Source organism: Felis catus, chromosome A3, assembly GCF_018350175.1.
Source record: "Felis catus isolate Fca126 chromosome A3, F.catus_Fca126_mat1.0, whole genome shotgun sequence".
In the NCBI taxonomy this organism is placed as follows: Eukaryota; Metazoa; Chordata; class Mammalia; order Carnivora; family Felidae; genus Felis; species Felis catus.
The window spans coordinates 1,356,009-1,368,759 of record NC_058370.1 but is presented as its reverse complement, the minus strand read 5'-3'; the positions used below and the strand labels follow the sequence as shown (position 1 = coordinate 1,368,759).

Genomic DNA, 12,751 nt, shown 5'->3' with positions numbered 1-12,751 from the left:
TCTCCGAGGGCTGAGAGAATTGATTTTTTTCCATCATTCTTTTTTTTTTTAATAGCAGTGCGTGAACTTTATTTTTGAAATTCCCTCAGTTTCGTACTGTTTTGTGGCTCTCCTTTCTAGGTTTTAATCTTTGCTCCATCTGGATTTGTCTTTTTGGTGTGGGATCTCCGTGAGTTAGGGTACAAGTTTCGGGAACCAATTCAGATCGTCCTAAGGGGAATAAGGAAACACTTATCTTGCTGAAGAAAAACTGACAGGCTGGCAGCAGCGGCTGCAGACGGCGGCTGTAGGAGCTCCAGCGAGGCCGGACGGCACCCCCCCCCCCCCGCATCTTCCCCCACCCCTGCCCCAGGTCCCTCCTGAACAAGAGGCCTGGGGTCGGCTCTCACCAGATACGTGTAAACGGTGCAGGGCTGCAGAGATGGCCTGCATTTGTCCAGGGAGGGCCCGCCTAGAGCTTTAGGGATGCGGCGACTGGACGGACCTGGAGGGTGGGCGGTTGCAGGGAGGCAGGGGGAGGGGCCCGGGGAAGGGGGCGGAGACAGCAGGCCCTGAGGGTCCAGTCTCCTGGCTTTGCAGGCGGCCACCCTCCTGCCCCCTCTCCCTGACAGGCTGCCCTCTTTACCCAGCACCACGCTTTGCCTCACGGGGCGCCATTTCTGGCCCGTCTCCACTGCACTGGTCTCCGCGTCCACCCTTCCCCCTGTGCCAGAGTGTCCGCACCAAGTCTCTCTCGTGGGTCAGTAGTTGCTAAGTGGGTGGTAGGCTGCCGCCTCCCTGCCCGGTACTGACCCATCGCTCTTCCTTTCTAGAGCTTTCCTGGCCATTCTTAGATGACGTGTTTCGATTTGCATTTTAGCATCAGCCTCTGTTCCCAAGTCTTGTGTCTTGTTGGGACAAATGCCTAGACCAGGCACGGTGTCCACACCTGCACCTACCCGTCTGGGGAGGCCCTGGCTTCCCTCGCCTGGCCTCCCTGCCTTCCTGGGATGATATTTACAGTGTTCCCAGAGACTCTGCACCAGGCTTAATAGAGGTGCTTCTGTTCACTCGTTGTCAGCGGGTAGGCCGCCTCGGGCCCCCGTCCATGCTGTGAGCTTTGACAAGGGAAGGCAAGCCCCCAGAGCCAGGCGTGCCCCCCGGTGCCTCCGCAATCCAGATCTATGCCCACCTCCAGGCTGCAGGGGTGGGGGATGCCGAGGAGAGGCATTCCGGCCCCTGGAAGTCAGGCCTGGCCCAAGCCTCTGACCGGGGCGGGCCTGCAGGGTGAGGCCCCCTCTCCTCGCTGCAGGCCTCAGGATCAAGGGGAACCACAGCGGGCCTCACACCAGGCCTCCTAACCCACTAGGCAGGGCCCTGGCCCCTGCCCGTGGCCCCCACCTGGCCCTCCGAGGCAGCGGTCCCTACTGCCTGTGCTCAGCGAGGTATGGTATCTTAAATGTTTTGACATTTAAAATCTGTATTGGATACGTTTGTTCTGTTTAAATAATACCAGGCTGCGATGACTCACAGGGAATTAGTTTGTCTCCTGGGCCCAGACACAGCGTCCCCCTGCACCCCTACCCAGCCCGCAGCCCAGCAGGAGCCTCAGAAGCCTTCCCGGAGCCACCCCACCGCACGCCAGCAGCGTCCTCACCAAGGGAGTTGGGATGGGGCCCCATCCTCGGGCCTCCCGAGCTCTGAGGACGTGGGGGAGAAGGGTGCCTGGTGGAGGGGCTGTCAGGAGCCCCGGGCCGGCAGTGAGTGATGGGCACTGGGGCCAGCGCGTGGGAGAGGCCCTCCCGAGGGCCCGTTCACCCTAGTCTAGCAGAGCTTTGTTCAGATGGCACTGAGGTCTCCTCCGGCCACCGCCTCCTGGAGGCCCTCTCCATCTCCCAGGTGGGTTCTGGAACACTGTGTGAGTGGGCAGGGCCTCTGGAAGCCTCAGCCAGCGCCCTCAAGAGAGCAGGCGTGTGAGCCTGCCCCGCTCTGGACAGACGCCTGACCGCCAAGAGGGCCGCGGAGCAAACCTGCCAACGTCCCCATCTGGGAACCTCTGGCATTTCTTGGCGGCCACTGGTCCCCCTGTCCCCTGCTTGTATGAGCAGGACAGAGGTGCAGACACCATGTCTGCATATCGTGGAGGACCCTTAGCTCTGCTCTCAAGGGCTGCGGGCAAACCGAGTTAGGAGGTAGCAGGGGTGCAGCCCGGGGCCCAGGGAACCCCGGGCGCAGACGCCCTGGAACTCCCCAGAGGGATTGCAGCTGCCCGGCAGAGCCAGGCACAACCAAAAGCTTTTCTGAACGTGAAGTTCAAAACGAACGTTCAGAGCAGCCGACCATGGACAGACCCGCTGTGGCATCTTGAGGGCGAGGCCACATGGGGGAGCAAGGGGCGTCAGACAACAGGAGCGCTCAGGAAGAATAAGGCGGTGGCTGCATTAGGTCCAGCTCCATGGAGACCCGTTCCCTGCCGCCCACCAGGGCCACCCCTGCGAGGTGGCTGCGAATGTCCGTCTCAGCCTGGTGTCCCGGCAAGGCCAGACTCGGGCTTGTACAGGTCCAGCCCCTGTCTGTGGCTCAGTTTCCCCAGGTGCAAAAGACACGGAAGTTAGAGGGGCCAGTAAGAAGCACTTTTCATGCGTGGAGAGGCCGGGGGGGGGGGGCAGGGGAAGGGCGTTCCATTTCTGTCCAGACGTGAGCTGTCTGCATCCAGGGTGACAGGCTGGGCTCAGCCTTCCTGGAGGGGCAGCACCATGCTCAGGAATGTACCCATGACATGTCATGTCCAGAGCTGGAAACAGAGAGCCCCGGCCTTTCACCGCGGCCAGGGCACACCACACTGTCTACAGGCTGAACCCCAAGCAGAGTGGCTCCCTGAGATGGCAAAGACTCCGTGACCACTCTCTGAGCCAGGAGTGGGTGGGAAACGGGCAGGAAGTGGGGGGTATGTCTACAAGTCTGACGCAAAAGACCAAGCATCTTCCATACTCCGGGCCTCAGACCCCCAGCCGGAGGGACAGGCACCAGGGCAGCGTCCCCTGCACGCCAGCCTGATGGCTGTCCTGCTCTGTCCCCGCAGGTTAACACCTTCATGTCCTTCGTGTTCCCCATGGTGGTCATCTCCGTCCTGAACACCATCATCGCCAACAAGCTGACCATCATGGTCAGCCAGGCATCTGAGCAAGGCCAGGTGTGCGCAGTTGGGGACCAACACAGCTCATTCAACATGTCCATCGAGCCTGGCAGGGTCCAGGCCCTGCGGCACGGCGTTCGGGTCTTACGTACGTAACTGCCGGGCCCTCTGGGGGGTGGGCCGGGTGGTGGCAAGGGGCTGGCAGAGCTGTGAGCCTCACACTGCAAAACAGGGCAAAGTTTAAGACCCGGGAAACGGAGCAGTCCGAGCTGAGACTCAAGGGTCAGCCCCAGCCAGGGGTTGATGCTCTTAACTCCACTCCTCTACCTATTCATCTGTCCGTCCACCCATCCCTCCAGCCATCCACACATCCATCCACACATCCATCCATCCCTCCATCCGTCTACCCATCCGTCCACCCATCCATCCCTCCATCCATCCACAATTCATCCATCCATCCATCCATTCTTCCATCCATCAATCCATCCATCCCCCCACCCATCCATCCCCCCACTCACCCATCCATCCACCCATCCATCCCTCCAGCCATCCACACGTTCATCCGTCCATCTGTCCACCCACCCACCCATCCATCCCTCCATCCATCCACACATCCGTCCATCCACCCATCCACACATCCATCCATCCATCCATCCATCCATCCATCCATCCATCCCCCCACCCATCCATCCCTCCAGCCATCCACACATCCGTCCATCCATTCACCCACCCATCCATCCTTCCATCCATCCATCCTCCCACCCACCCATCCCTCCAGCCATCCACACGTTCATCCGTCCATCCATTCACCCACCCACCCATTCATCCCTCCATCCGTCCACACATCCGTCCATCCACCCATCCACACATCCATCCATCCATCCATCCATCCCCCCACCCATCCATCCCTCCAGCCATCCACACGTTCATCCGTCCATCCATTCACCCACCCACGCATCCATCCCTCCATCCATCTATCCATCCATCCATCTATCCATCCCCCCACCCATCCATCCCCCCACCCACCCATCTATCCACCCACCCACCCATCTACCCACCCATCCATCCCTCCAGTCATCCACACGTTCATCCGTCCATCCATCCACCCACCCATCCATCCTTCCATCCATCCATCCTCCCACCCACCCATCCTTCCAGCCATCCACACGTTCATCCGTCCATCCGTTCACCCACCCACCCATTCATCCCTCCATCCATCCACACATCCGTCCATCTGTCCATCCATCCATCCATCCATCCATCCATCCATCCATCCCTCCAGCCATCTACACATCCATCCATCCATCCATCTGTCCACCCACCCACCCACCCATCCGTCCACCCGTCCCTCCAGCCATCCACACATCCATCCCTCCATCTGTCCACCCATCTGTCTGATCACTCATCCACTCACCAATTCAATTTACTCAGTCCCTGAGCACATCTCGGGGTCAGGCAGCTTGCTCACACAGTCATTGAGCAGCAGAGGTGGGGTTATCACGTGCCGTTAGGTGCCAGGCAAAGAGGCCTGAAGAGCAGCCCCCCTGCACAGTGACCCACATTCTAATAAGGAATCCTAAAGACCAACCCCTACAAAGGTCCCAAGCCAGCCCCCATCACAGGACAGCCCTGGGTGGAGCTTATGCTCATGTGGGTGTGGGGCTCCGTGTGTGGGACGCCATGAGGGTGTCTCCTGTGCCCAGAGGTGGCCTCCTTGCGGAGAGTTCTTTCTTCAAACACCCGCCTCCCCCGCCCTGCTCTGCTGAAGGCAGCCCCACCCGACCCAACCCCCCACCCTGACCACCTACCTGTGCCTCCCCCCAGCCCAGCAGCCTTCCCAATTGCTGTCACCCTCACCCCAGCAGACAGGCCTCTGGGCCTCTGCCCCAGGCCACCTGTCCCTCAGCGGCCCCTGGTTCTTAGAAGAAAGAGGTCCAGAGTGTCATAATATATGACAGTTAAATGTTAAACGGTCTAGTGACCACTGAGATGTGGCCACATATTTAAAAAGCAAAAAGACATAGATGAAATTAATGTTAGTAATTGATTAGGTTTAGTATTTCCAAAGTATTGCCCTTTCAGCATTGATCATCGCAATATTATCGATGAGAGAGTTACTCAGCTCACAGTCGCCTCGTGTCCAGTGAGCAGCACGCTGTGTCCAGTGGTCAGGGTCCCAGCATTTGCTTCCGCCCTGTCAGGGTCGGGCTTCCCGGAATAGCCCCATGCCACCAACCCTTTTCCTACTGCTGCCAGCAGGACAGCCCTCCCCTCGGGGGGCCTCCCCCAGGCCCGGGTCTCCGGGGCCCCAAACCGAGCACCTCCTGAAGTTGCGCCCAAGTCCCAGGATGGGGATGTGCTGTCTCGGGGACTGCACTCCTCTCTGCACCGGGCCAGCCAGCCCCGGGTTTTCCCTAGCGGTTGGCTTTTCTGTCGCTCCCTTTTTAATTACAGTAAAACGCACATAGCATACGATTTACCGTCTCGACCATTTCTAAGTGTCCGTTCGGTGATATTTCATAATTCGTGACGCTGTGTGGCCGTCACCACCATCCATCTCCAGAATGTGTTCATCTTACAAACCGAGACTCTGCCCCCACCCACCCCACCCCCCAGCCCCTGACAACTGCCACCTCCTCTCTGTCTCTGAATTTGACTACTCTCGGGGCCCCATGGGAGTGGAATCGTTGTGTTTTGGTGTCTGACTTACTGCCCTGAGCACAACGTCCTCAAGGCTCAGGCTGTGGCACCAGGTGGACTTCCCTCTTCTTAAGGCTGAGTAATATTCCATCATCTGTTGTGGACACTCGGGTTGCCCCACCTTGTGGCCATTGTAAGTGGTGCTGCTGGTGTACAAACGTCTGCTCGGGGCCCTGATTTCGGTTCTTTGGGGAACACCCTCAGGAGTAGAATTGCTGGGTCCTGGGGTACTTCTGTTTTTAATGTCTTGAAGAATTGCCATGCTGTGTCCCAAAGTAGGCATGCCATTTGACGTTCCCGCCAACAGCGCAGACGGGTTCTAATTTCTCCACATCCTCACCAAAAATCACTATTTTCTGAGGGCTTTTTTCTTCAATAGTAGCCATCCTGGGCATGCTGGGATCTTACTATAGTTTGGGACTGCGTTTCCCTCATGATGAGTGATGTTGACCAGTTTTTCATGTGCCGATTAACCATCTGTGTGTCTTCTTTGGAGAAATGTCTACTCAAGCCCTTTGCCCATTTTTAAATGTTTAATCGGGTGGTTTGATTTTTGCTGTTGAAGTTTAGTTCTCTGAGTATGCTGCATATTAATCCCTGAGCAGATATGCTAGGTGAATACCTTCTCCCATTCTGTGTGTTACCTTTTCATCCTGTTGACTGTGTCCTTTGATCCCATATCCAAGAAATCCCTGCCAAATTAAACATCGTCAGGTTTGCGCCCTCCGCTTCTCCTAAGAATTTGGGACTCATCGTTCTTACTACCTTCATGTCTTTGATCCACTTTGAGCTAATCGTGTATAGGGCGTGAGGTAGGGGTCTTCTGCATGTGGCTGCCTGTTTCCCTGACACCGTTTGTTGAAGAGACCATCCCCTCAATGGTCCTGTCCTGGCAGCCTCATAGGGAGTCATTTGACCACATCCGTGAGGCTTGTTTCTGGCTCTCTTTCTATCCCATGGTCTCTATGTCTGTCTTTAAGCCAGCGTCACACTGTTTTCATTACTGTGGGTTCATGGTAGGTTTTGAAATCAGGACGCGAAAGCCCCCCATCTTTGTTCTTCCCCAAGACCGTTTCTGGGGTCCCTCGAGACTCCACGTGAATCTTAAGATGGGTTTTCCTGTTTCTGCAAAACACAATGTCGTCAGGATGCTGAGAGAGCTTGCCCTGAGTCTGCACTTTTACAAGTGTTAGGTCTCCTGCACACATAACAGGACACAGCCCTTCACCCCACAGAGACCCACCTCTCTCTGTGTCTCAGGGGCAGTGGTCATCGCCTTCGTGGTCTGCTGGCTGCCCTACCATGTCCGGCGTCTCATGTTCTGCTACATTTCAGACACGCAGTGGACCCCGTGAGTACCAGGCGGGGGTGGGGCTCGGGCTGGGAGAAGCTCCCACAGCAGGTGGGCATGGTGGGGGGGGGGAGCGCTGAGCAGAGCAGCTCAGGGCAAGGGTGCCGGTCACGTCCCCACACGTCCTTGGTGTGGCTGTGACCGGGCCGGGGGAAGGACGAAGCTCACAGAGGGACAGGCGCCCAGGAGCAGGTAGCAGCAGAGAAGGAAAGCAGACCCTAAGCGAGCGGGCACGAGACAAGTTGAGAGATCTAGGCAGAGACAAGGAAGGGCCGGCCCTGCTGGATGTGGGAGGGGGCTGGGCCACCGCAGGCTGGCGGAGCTGCCAGGAGCACCCCCGGGACTCAGGGGGAGCCACACCCACGGGACACAGGGCAAAACCAGCAGAAGGAAGATCTGGTGGAGGAGTCCGGGAGGCCGTGTAGAAGCTTCCAGAACGCCCTCCCCTGAGGGCGAGGTACACTGCCGCCCAGGAGGCCGGGAAGGGGTTCCCTCCCTGGCTGTTGGGTTGAGGCCGGGGCGTGGCCGAGCCCCGCAGCCCAGCTGTGCTGGGACCCCGCCAGCCCAGCGGAAGGGCAGGTGTGTCGCGGGGAGCGCTGGAGGCGCCGGGCGGGTTGGCCGCACCCCCCAGGGGGGACGGCCCCAGCCCAGCTCGGTGGGGGGTGTGGCCACGAGTCAAGCCGGAGTCCTGGAACTTACCAGGGAATGTCCCCGGGTCAAAAATTTACAAGGTGTTTCCTAAACGTTTGTCCTGAGACCGAGCCCGAGCTCCTGCCGGCCGGGGGGGGGGCTACCAGGCCCCACCCCGCGTGGGGGCCGCGGGGTCTGAGCGCCTGGCCCTCGCCCCTCCCTTCCAGGTTCCTCTACGACTTTTACCACTATTTCTACATGCTGACCAACGCCCTCTTCTACATCAGCTCCGCCATCAACCCCATCCTGTACAACCTGGTCTCCGCCAACTTCCGCCAGGCCTTCCTGTCCACCCTGGCCTGCCTCTGTCCCCTGTGGGGGCGCAGGAGGAAGAGGCCAGCCTTCTCCAGGAGGACCAACAGTGTGTCCAGCAACCACACGTTCTCTAGCAACGTCACCCGGGAAACACTGTACTAGGCGGGTGGGGCCCCGCCGCTCGGCAGCCCCCCCCCCCCCACCCTGGGGCGGCGGAGGGGTCCGGCGAGGCCCGGGGCCCCACTCCTTTCAGCTTCTCCCCCAGCCCGCCCCACCCCTCCCTCCTCTCCTCTTTGAACGCCACGGAGAGATTGTTCCTCTCCCGGATCCAGAAAGGGCCTTTAATGAGGACAAATTAGTGCTGGGTGAAAGGCAGACTTCTTTGTTCCCAGACGGCTGTGTGTTGAGGGTGGACAGAAATGAAAGGCAGGGTCGGGCCAGGCGGGCGTTGGGGGCGGCAGTGCCTCCGAGGGGGGTGGGGGGGGGTTGGAAGAGGCCGGCCGAGGTCCTGGCGCCCCGGGGGAGCGAGGAGAGGACCCCTACCCTCCTCTGGTACAGCAGGCAGCCAGACGGCCCCCCTCCAAGGGCGACTCCCGGGAAGCTTCCCCGTGTCCCCACAGACCACCCGGGGGTCGGGGTGCCGGGCATCGGCCAGACCGGGCCTCCCCCTCCTCTCCCGCCTCCTCGCCAAAGCAGCGGGCTCCACAGGGATGCCAGCTGCTGGGGGGCTGCCCTGGAAGTCCTCTTGGCTTGGCGGAGGCAAGGCCAGGTCGGCGGAGTCTTGTCTCCACACCCCCCCCCCCACCCCGGGCCAGGCCAGGGACGTCCCCGCGGGCTCTTGTCCGCTGTGCGGGTGAGCTCCCGCTGCCCAGCTCTGAGCTGCTTCGGGGTCGGCTCCCTGGAGTGGAGGGCAGCTGGCCGGGTCCCAGAGAGACGCCAGTTCTGGGGACTCGGCCACAGGTGAGGACGGGGAGCCGTGAGTACAGCCAGCCCGCCGGCCAGCGTCATCCGTCACAGCCAGCCGGCAGCAGCCCCGGCTCCGGGGACCCAGAGGGCAGGCGCCTCCTTGGTCTGGAAGAGCCGGTCTCCAGGCAGGGTGGCCTGGTCCCGGCCTTGGCCCTAGAAGGTCCCCCGAGCCAAAGGAGACAGTGGCAGAAGGGCCTGGAAAGAGAGGTGCAGGCTTTTTAAAAGCCCAGGTTCTCCCTGTGCTCAGGAGCGTATTTGGCCTGAAGGGAGACCGTCGGGCCGGCCGACGGCTGGGAACAGCCCTGACTCGGGACTCAGGAGGCCTGGTCCCTGTCCTGGGTGACCAGGGCTCGATGTCCCACCCACGAAAATGACAAGGTGGATGGGAGGATGTCGATGGGCGCCCCGCTACGAACCGTGTCCTGCTTAAACCCCACGGGGTCCTTCTCCGTTCACCAGGGACAGCTCCGGGGGGGGGCAGGGGGAGGAGGTCAGCCCACAGCCAGCCCCGTGACCCAGGGGCCACCCACGCAGGGGCCGAGGCCAGCCCAGACCTGGCACACAGCGTCTGCTCTGGGCCGGTGAGCAGGGCGGCTGGGCCCTGGCGGTGGGCGTCGGGACGAGGGCCTGGACCCTCGCTGGCGCTCCGTGCCTCGGGCACGGGTCCTCGCGCCCGGGCTCAGCCGCCTGACAAATGGGTGGGGCCGTTCCCACCTCTCGGCCGGGACTCAACGCGACCGTCTTGGCGGGCCCAGCCCAGGATGGACAGAAGGGACGGTTCCCCGGGGTGGGGGCGGAGTCAACGCAGGTGGGCCCCCCACCACCACCCCGCAGCCTCCGAGTCGCAGCGGGGGCGGGGTCCGTGCGCAGCCCCAAGTCTGTCCGACTCTCATGGACCCCGCCTTCCCGTGTGCGCACTTCGTGCAGGTAGAGACGCAGCCGCGCAGCCGGGCCCCCCTCCCCGTGCCGTCCAGCCCCGTGGAGTCAGGTCCTGGCCACGTCACACTGGAGCTCCCGAAGCCGGTCTCAGAGAACAGTGTCCGGTGTGACTTGGTCAGCAGTGATGCAAAACCCCCCGACAGCTCAAGCGCCCCCCCCCCCGCCCCGCCCCTGGCCCCCGTGACGTAATCGGCAAGAACAAAGCTCCCGAGCCTCTCAATAAAGGAGACAGTGGCCCCCGTGGCTGGGACTCTTATGTCCAGGGGCCAGTGGGCCCACATCTGTTCATCCCCTCATACGTTTGTTCACCGGGCGTTTTCTGACTCGGCGGACAACCCTCCACTGGGGCCCTCTGACCAAAACCGGTGGGCTCTGGTGGCATCTCCCAAAGGCTGGGGGCACTGGGGGCCGGGATCCCCCAGCTCGGGTCCTGCTGCCACCAGAGCGAGGAACAGCAGCAGAAGGAGGAGTTTGCACAGAAGACCCCATAAGCCACGGGGCCGCCTCGAGGCCTGGAGTCGGGGAGACCTGGGTCCACCTGGGGGTGCGGCCAGCACGCTGCCCTCCGTGTGTCCGTTTTCCTCGTCCGCGGGCTGAGCACAGAGGCGGCCTCGTGACGGGGGTGCAGGGTCTGTGAGTGTCGGACTCGGGTCTCCGCGGCCCCTGGGGCCAGCCTAGAAAACGGGGAAGCCAGTGAGCTTCTCCCCAGGGGTCGGCAGGTGAGGGACGCCCGGGGACGGGGACGAGCACTGACCCTGACCTCTGGCACAGCCGACCCCTCGTCGCTTTCGACTTCTCCTGCTACACCTTCGTCCCTCATGGGCGGCGTCCCCGAGGTGTCCAGCCTGGGGGCGGGAGGGAGAGCGTCTTTCCCCGCTGCAGGGAAACACCACAAGCCCATAGAGGCCAGCCTCCCAGGCCCCAGCCTGCCCCGTGTGCTTGAGTGGAAGCTCCTGGAAAGGTGGGGGCGCGGGGAGGGGGACCTGCCCCTTCAACAGCCTGTGCAGAAGCGCCAGAATCCGGGCCGCGTGCCCTCCCCCTTCCGTTCCTGCAGTCCTTCGTTCACCTGCTGCCTCCAGCTGACTCGCGGCTCCCTTCTGATTGGCACAGGGGTGAGGGGTGAGGCTCCAAACACTCCCTTGCCTCTCCTGAGTGTCCCGCCCTCCCGGCAGGGACGGCTCAGGACACCCCTTCACTCCCAGATGTGAGAGACTCACTGGCAAGCTCCAATAGGTGCACTGACACTTTACGAGAATATCCAAAGGAATAAAACTCTAATGGTGGAATTTCAAGCCAGTCAAGGAGACAAAACTTTGGGGTCATTGGGAAGGCGGTCTGGAACCCTAACCACACTTCAGTGCCACTGCCCCGGGAGGCCAGCGTTCTGGACAAGCCCCTCCTGCAAGTTCCTGAGCCTGGATCCCTATTCCAGCACATGCACAGGGAGGAATCCTCCCTCCAGGTTCTACTAGAGGCATCTCTGGTCGCACCGCCAGGGAATGGGAGGAGGGCTTGGGAGAGAATTCCATACATTTTAAAATACCCTTGAAGGAAGGAGGAAAAAAAAACCACAGGCCCAGGCCTGCTCCTGGATCCCGAGCGCAGGGAAAGCTCCCGGCCCCACCCTCCCCCTCCTGCTGCCCGTGTCGACGATTTGAATCCCGGTTTTTGTCACAACTCCATGGAAACCACGTCCAGGCTGAACGTCTAAAAGAAATGGCCGTGTGGAGAGACGAGGACAAGGGGAGGCCAGCCCCAACGCATGCACGCTCATGTACACACACGTGCAAGCACACACACGCGAGGGCACCGGCCCCTGGCCCCACTGGGGCTCCTCCTGCAGCTCAGAGAGGTCACCGGTCTCAGCCCAGCTCAGGAGGCACAGACCACTGGCCGCCTGGGCCTCCGGGCCCCTACCTTCCCCGCCCCCTTGGGGATGAAGAGATATGGGGGGGGGCCTTGTCCTGCTCTCTGCAGCCCCCCAGGGCATGGCCAGCCACGCCCAGGGCCAGAGCCTCCACTCAGCCCCTGCCCACCCTGGTGGGGCCCCTCGGGGAGCTGTGGTGGGACAGGGCCCGGGCCTCACTCTCCCTGCTGGCTCAGGGTTGGGGGGGGGTGGAGTCTGGTGCTCATGCCCCCGCAGGGTTCTTGCCCTCTTGTTCCCGGTGGGTGTTGAACCAGAGATCCTGGGGCTGTCGCTTGTGATGGAATGACAAATTCAAACTCCAGCTGCTGGATCTGAGAGCCATTCGGCCAGCCAGCCCTCCGCCGTAATTCGCTCATCTTTGCCCACGGACGCTGGGACTTATCATCCAGAAAATCGATGGGCACCTGGGGGCTCAGTCGGTTAAGCATCGACTTCGGCTCAGGTCATGATCTCACGGTTCATGGGTTTGAGCCCCGCGTTGGGCTCTGTGCTGACAGCTCGGAGCCTGGAGCCTGCATCAGATTCTCTGTTTCTGTCTCTCTCTCTGCCCCTCCCCTGCTCATGCTCTGTCTCTCTCAAAAAAGAACATTAAAGAAAATCTAATAAACGAATAAACAAATATCTGCCTTCCTCACCAGGTGTGGGGGCAGGGCCCCTGCGGAGAGGAGACAGGGGCCAGGGGCAGGAACTTCACAGACACACAAGGTGGACCCCCAGAATGACAGACCTCCCAGATCTGTGCCACCCCCACCCCCGCACGGCTCAGCAAACCCCCGCTGAGCAGAAGGGGGAGCAGACAGAAACACAC

General features: G+C 61.1%; 1 protein-coding gene across 1 annotated transcript in view; it reads left to right on the top strand.

Moving 5' to 3' along the window:
* The window catches only part of NTSR1 (neurotensin receptor 1), a 47,388-nt gene extending 37,076 nt beyond the window's left edge, over positions 1-10,312 (top strand). Inside the window, exons 2-4 of the mRNA XM_019828012.3 lie at positions 3,062-3,263; positions 7,076-7,166; positions 8,024-10,312. Of these exons, the coding sequence (XP_019683571.2) occupies positions 3,062-3,263; positions 7,076-7,166; positions 8,024-8,273 (543 nt within the window). The 3' untranslated portion in view covers positions 8,274-10,312. The remainder of the gene's footprint in view (positions 1-3,061; positions 3,264-7,075; positions 7,167-8,023) is intronic.
* The last annotated feature ends 2,439 nt before the right edge of the window (positions 10,313-12,751 follow it).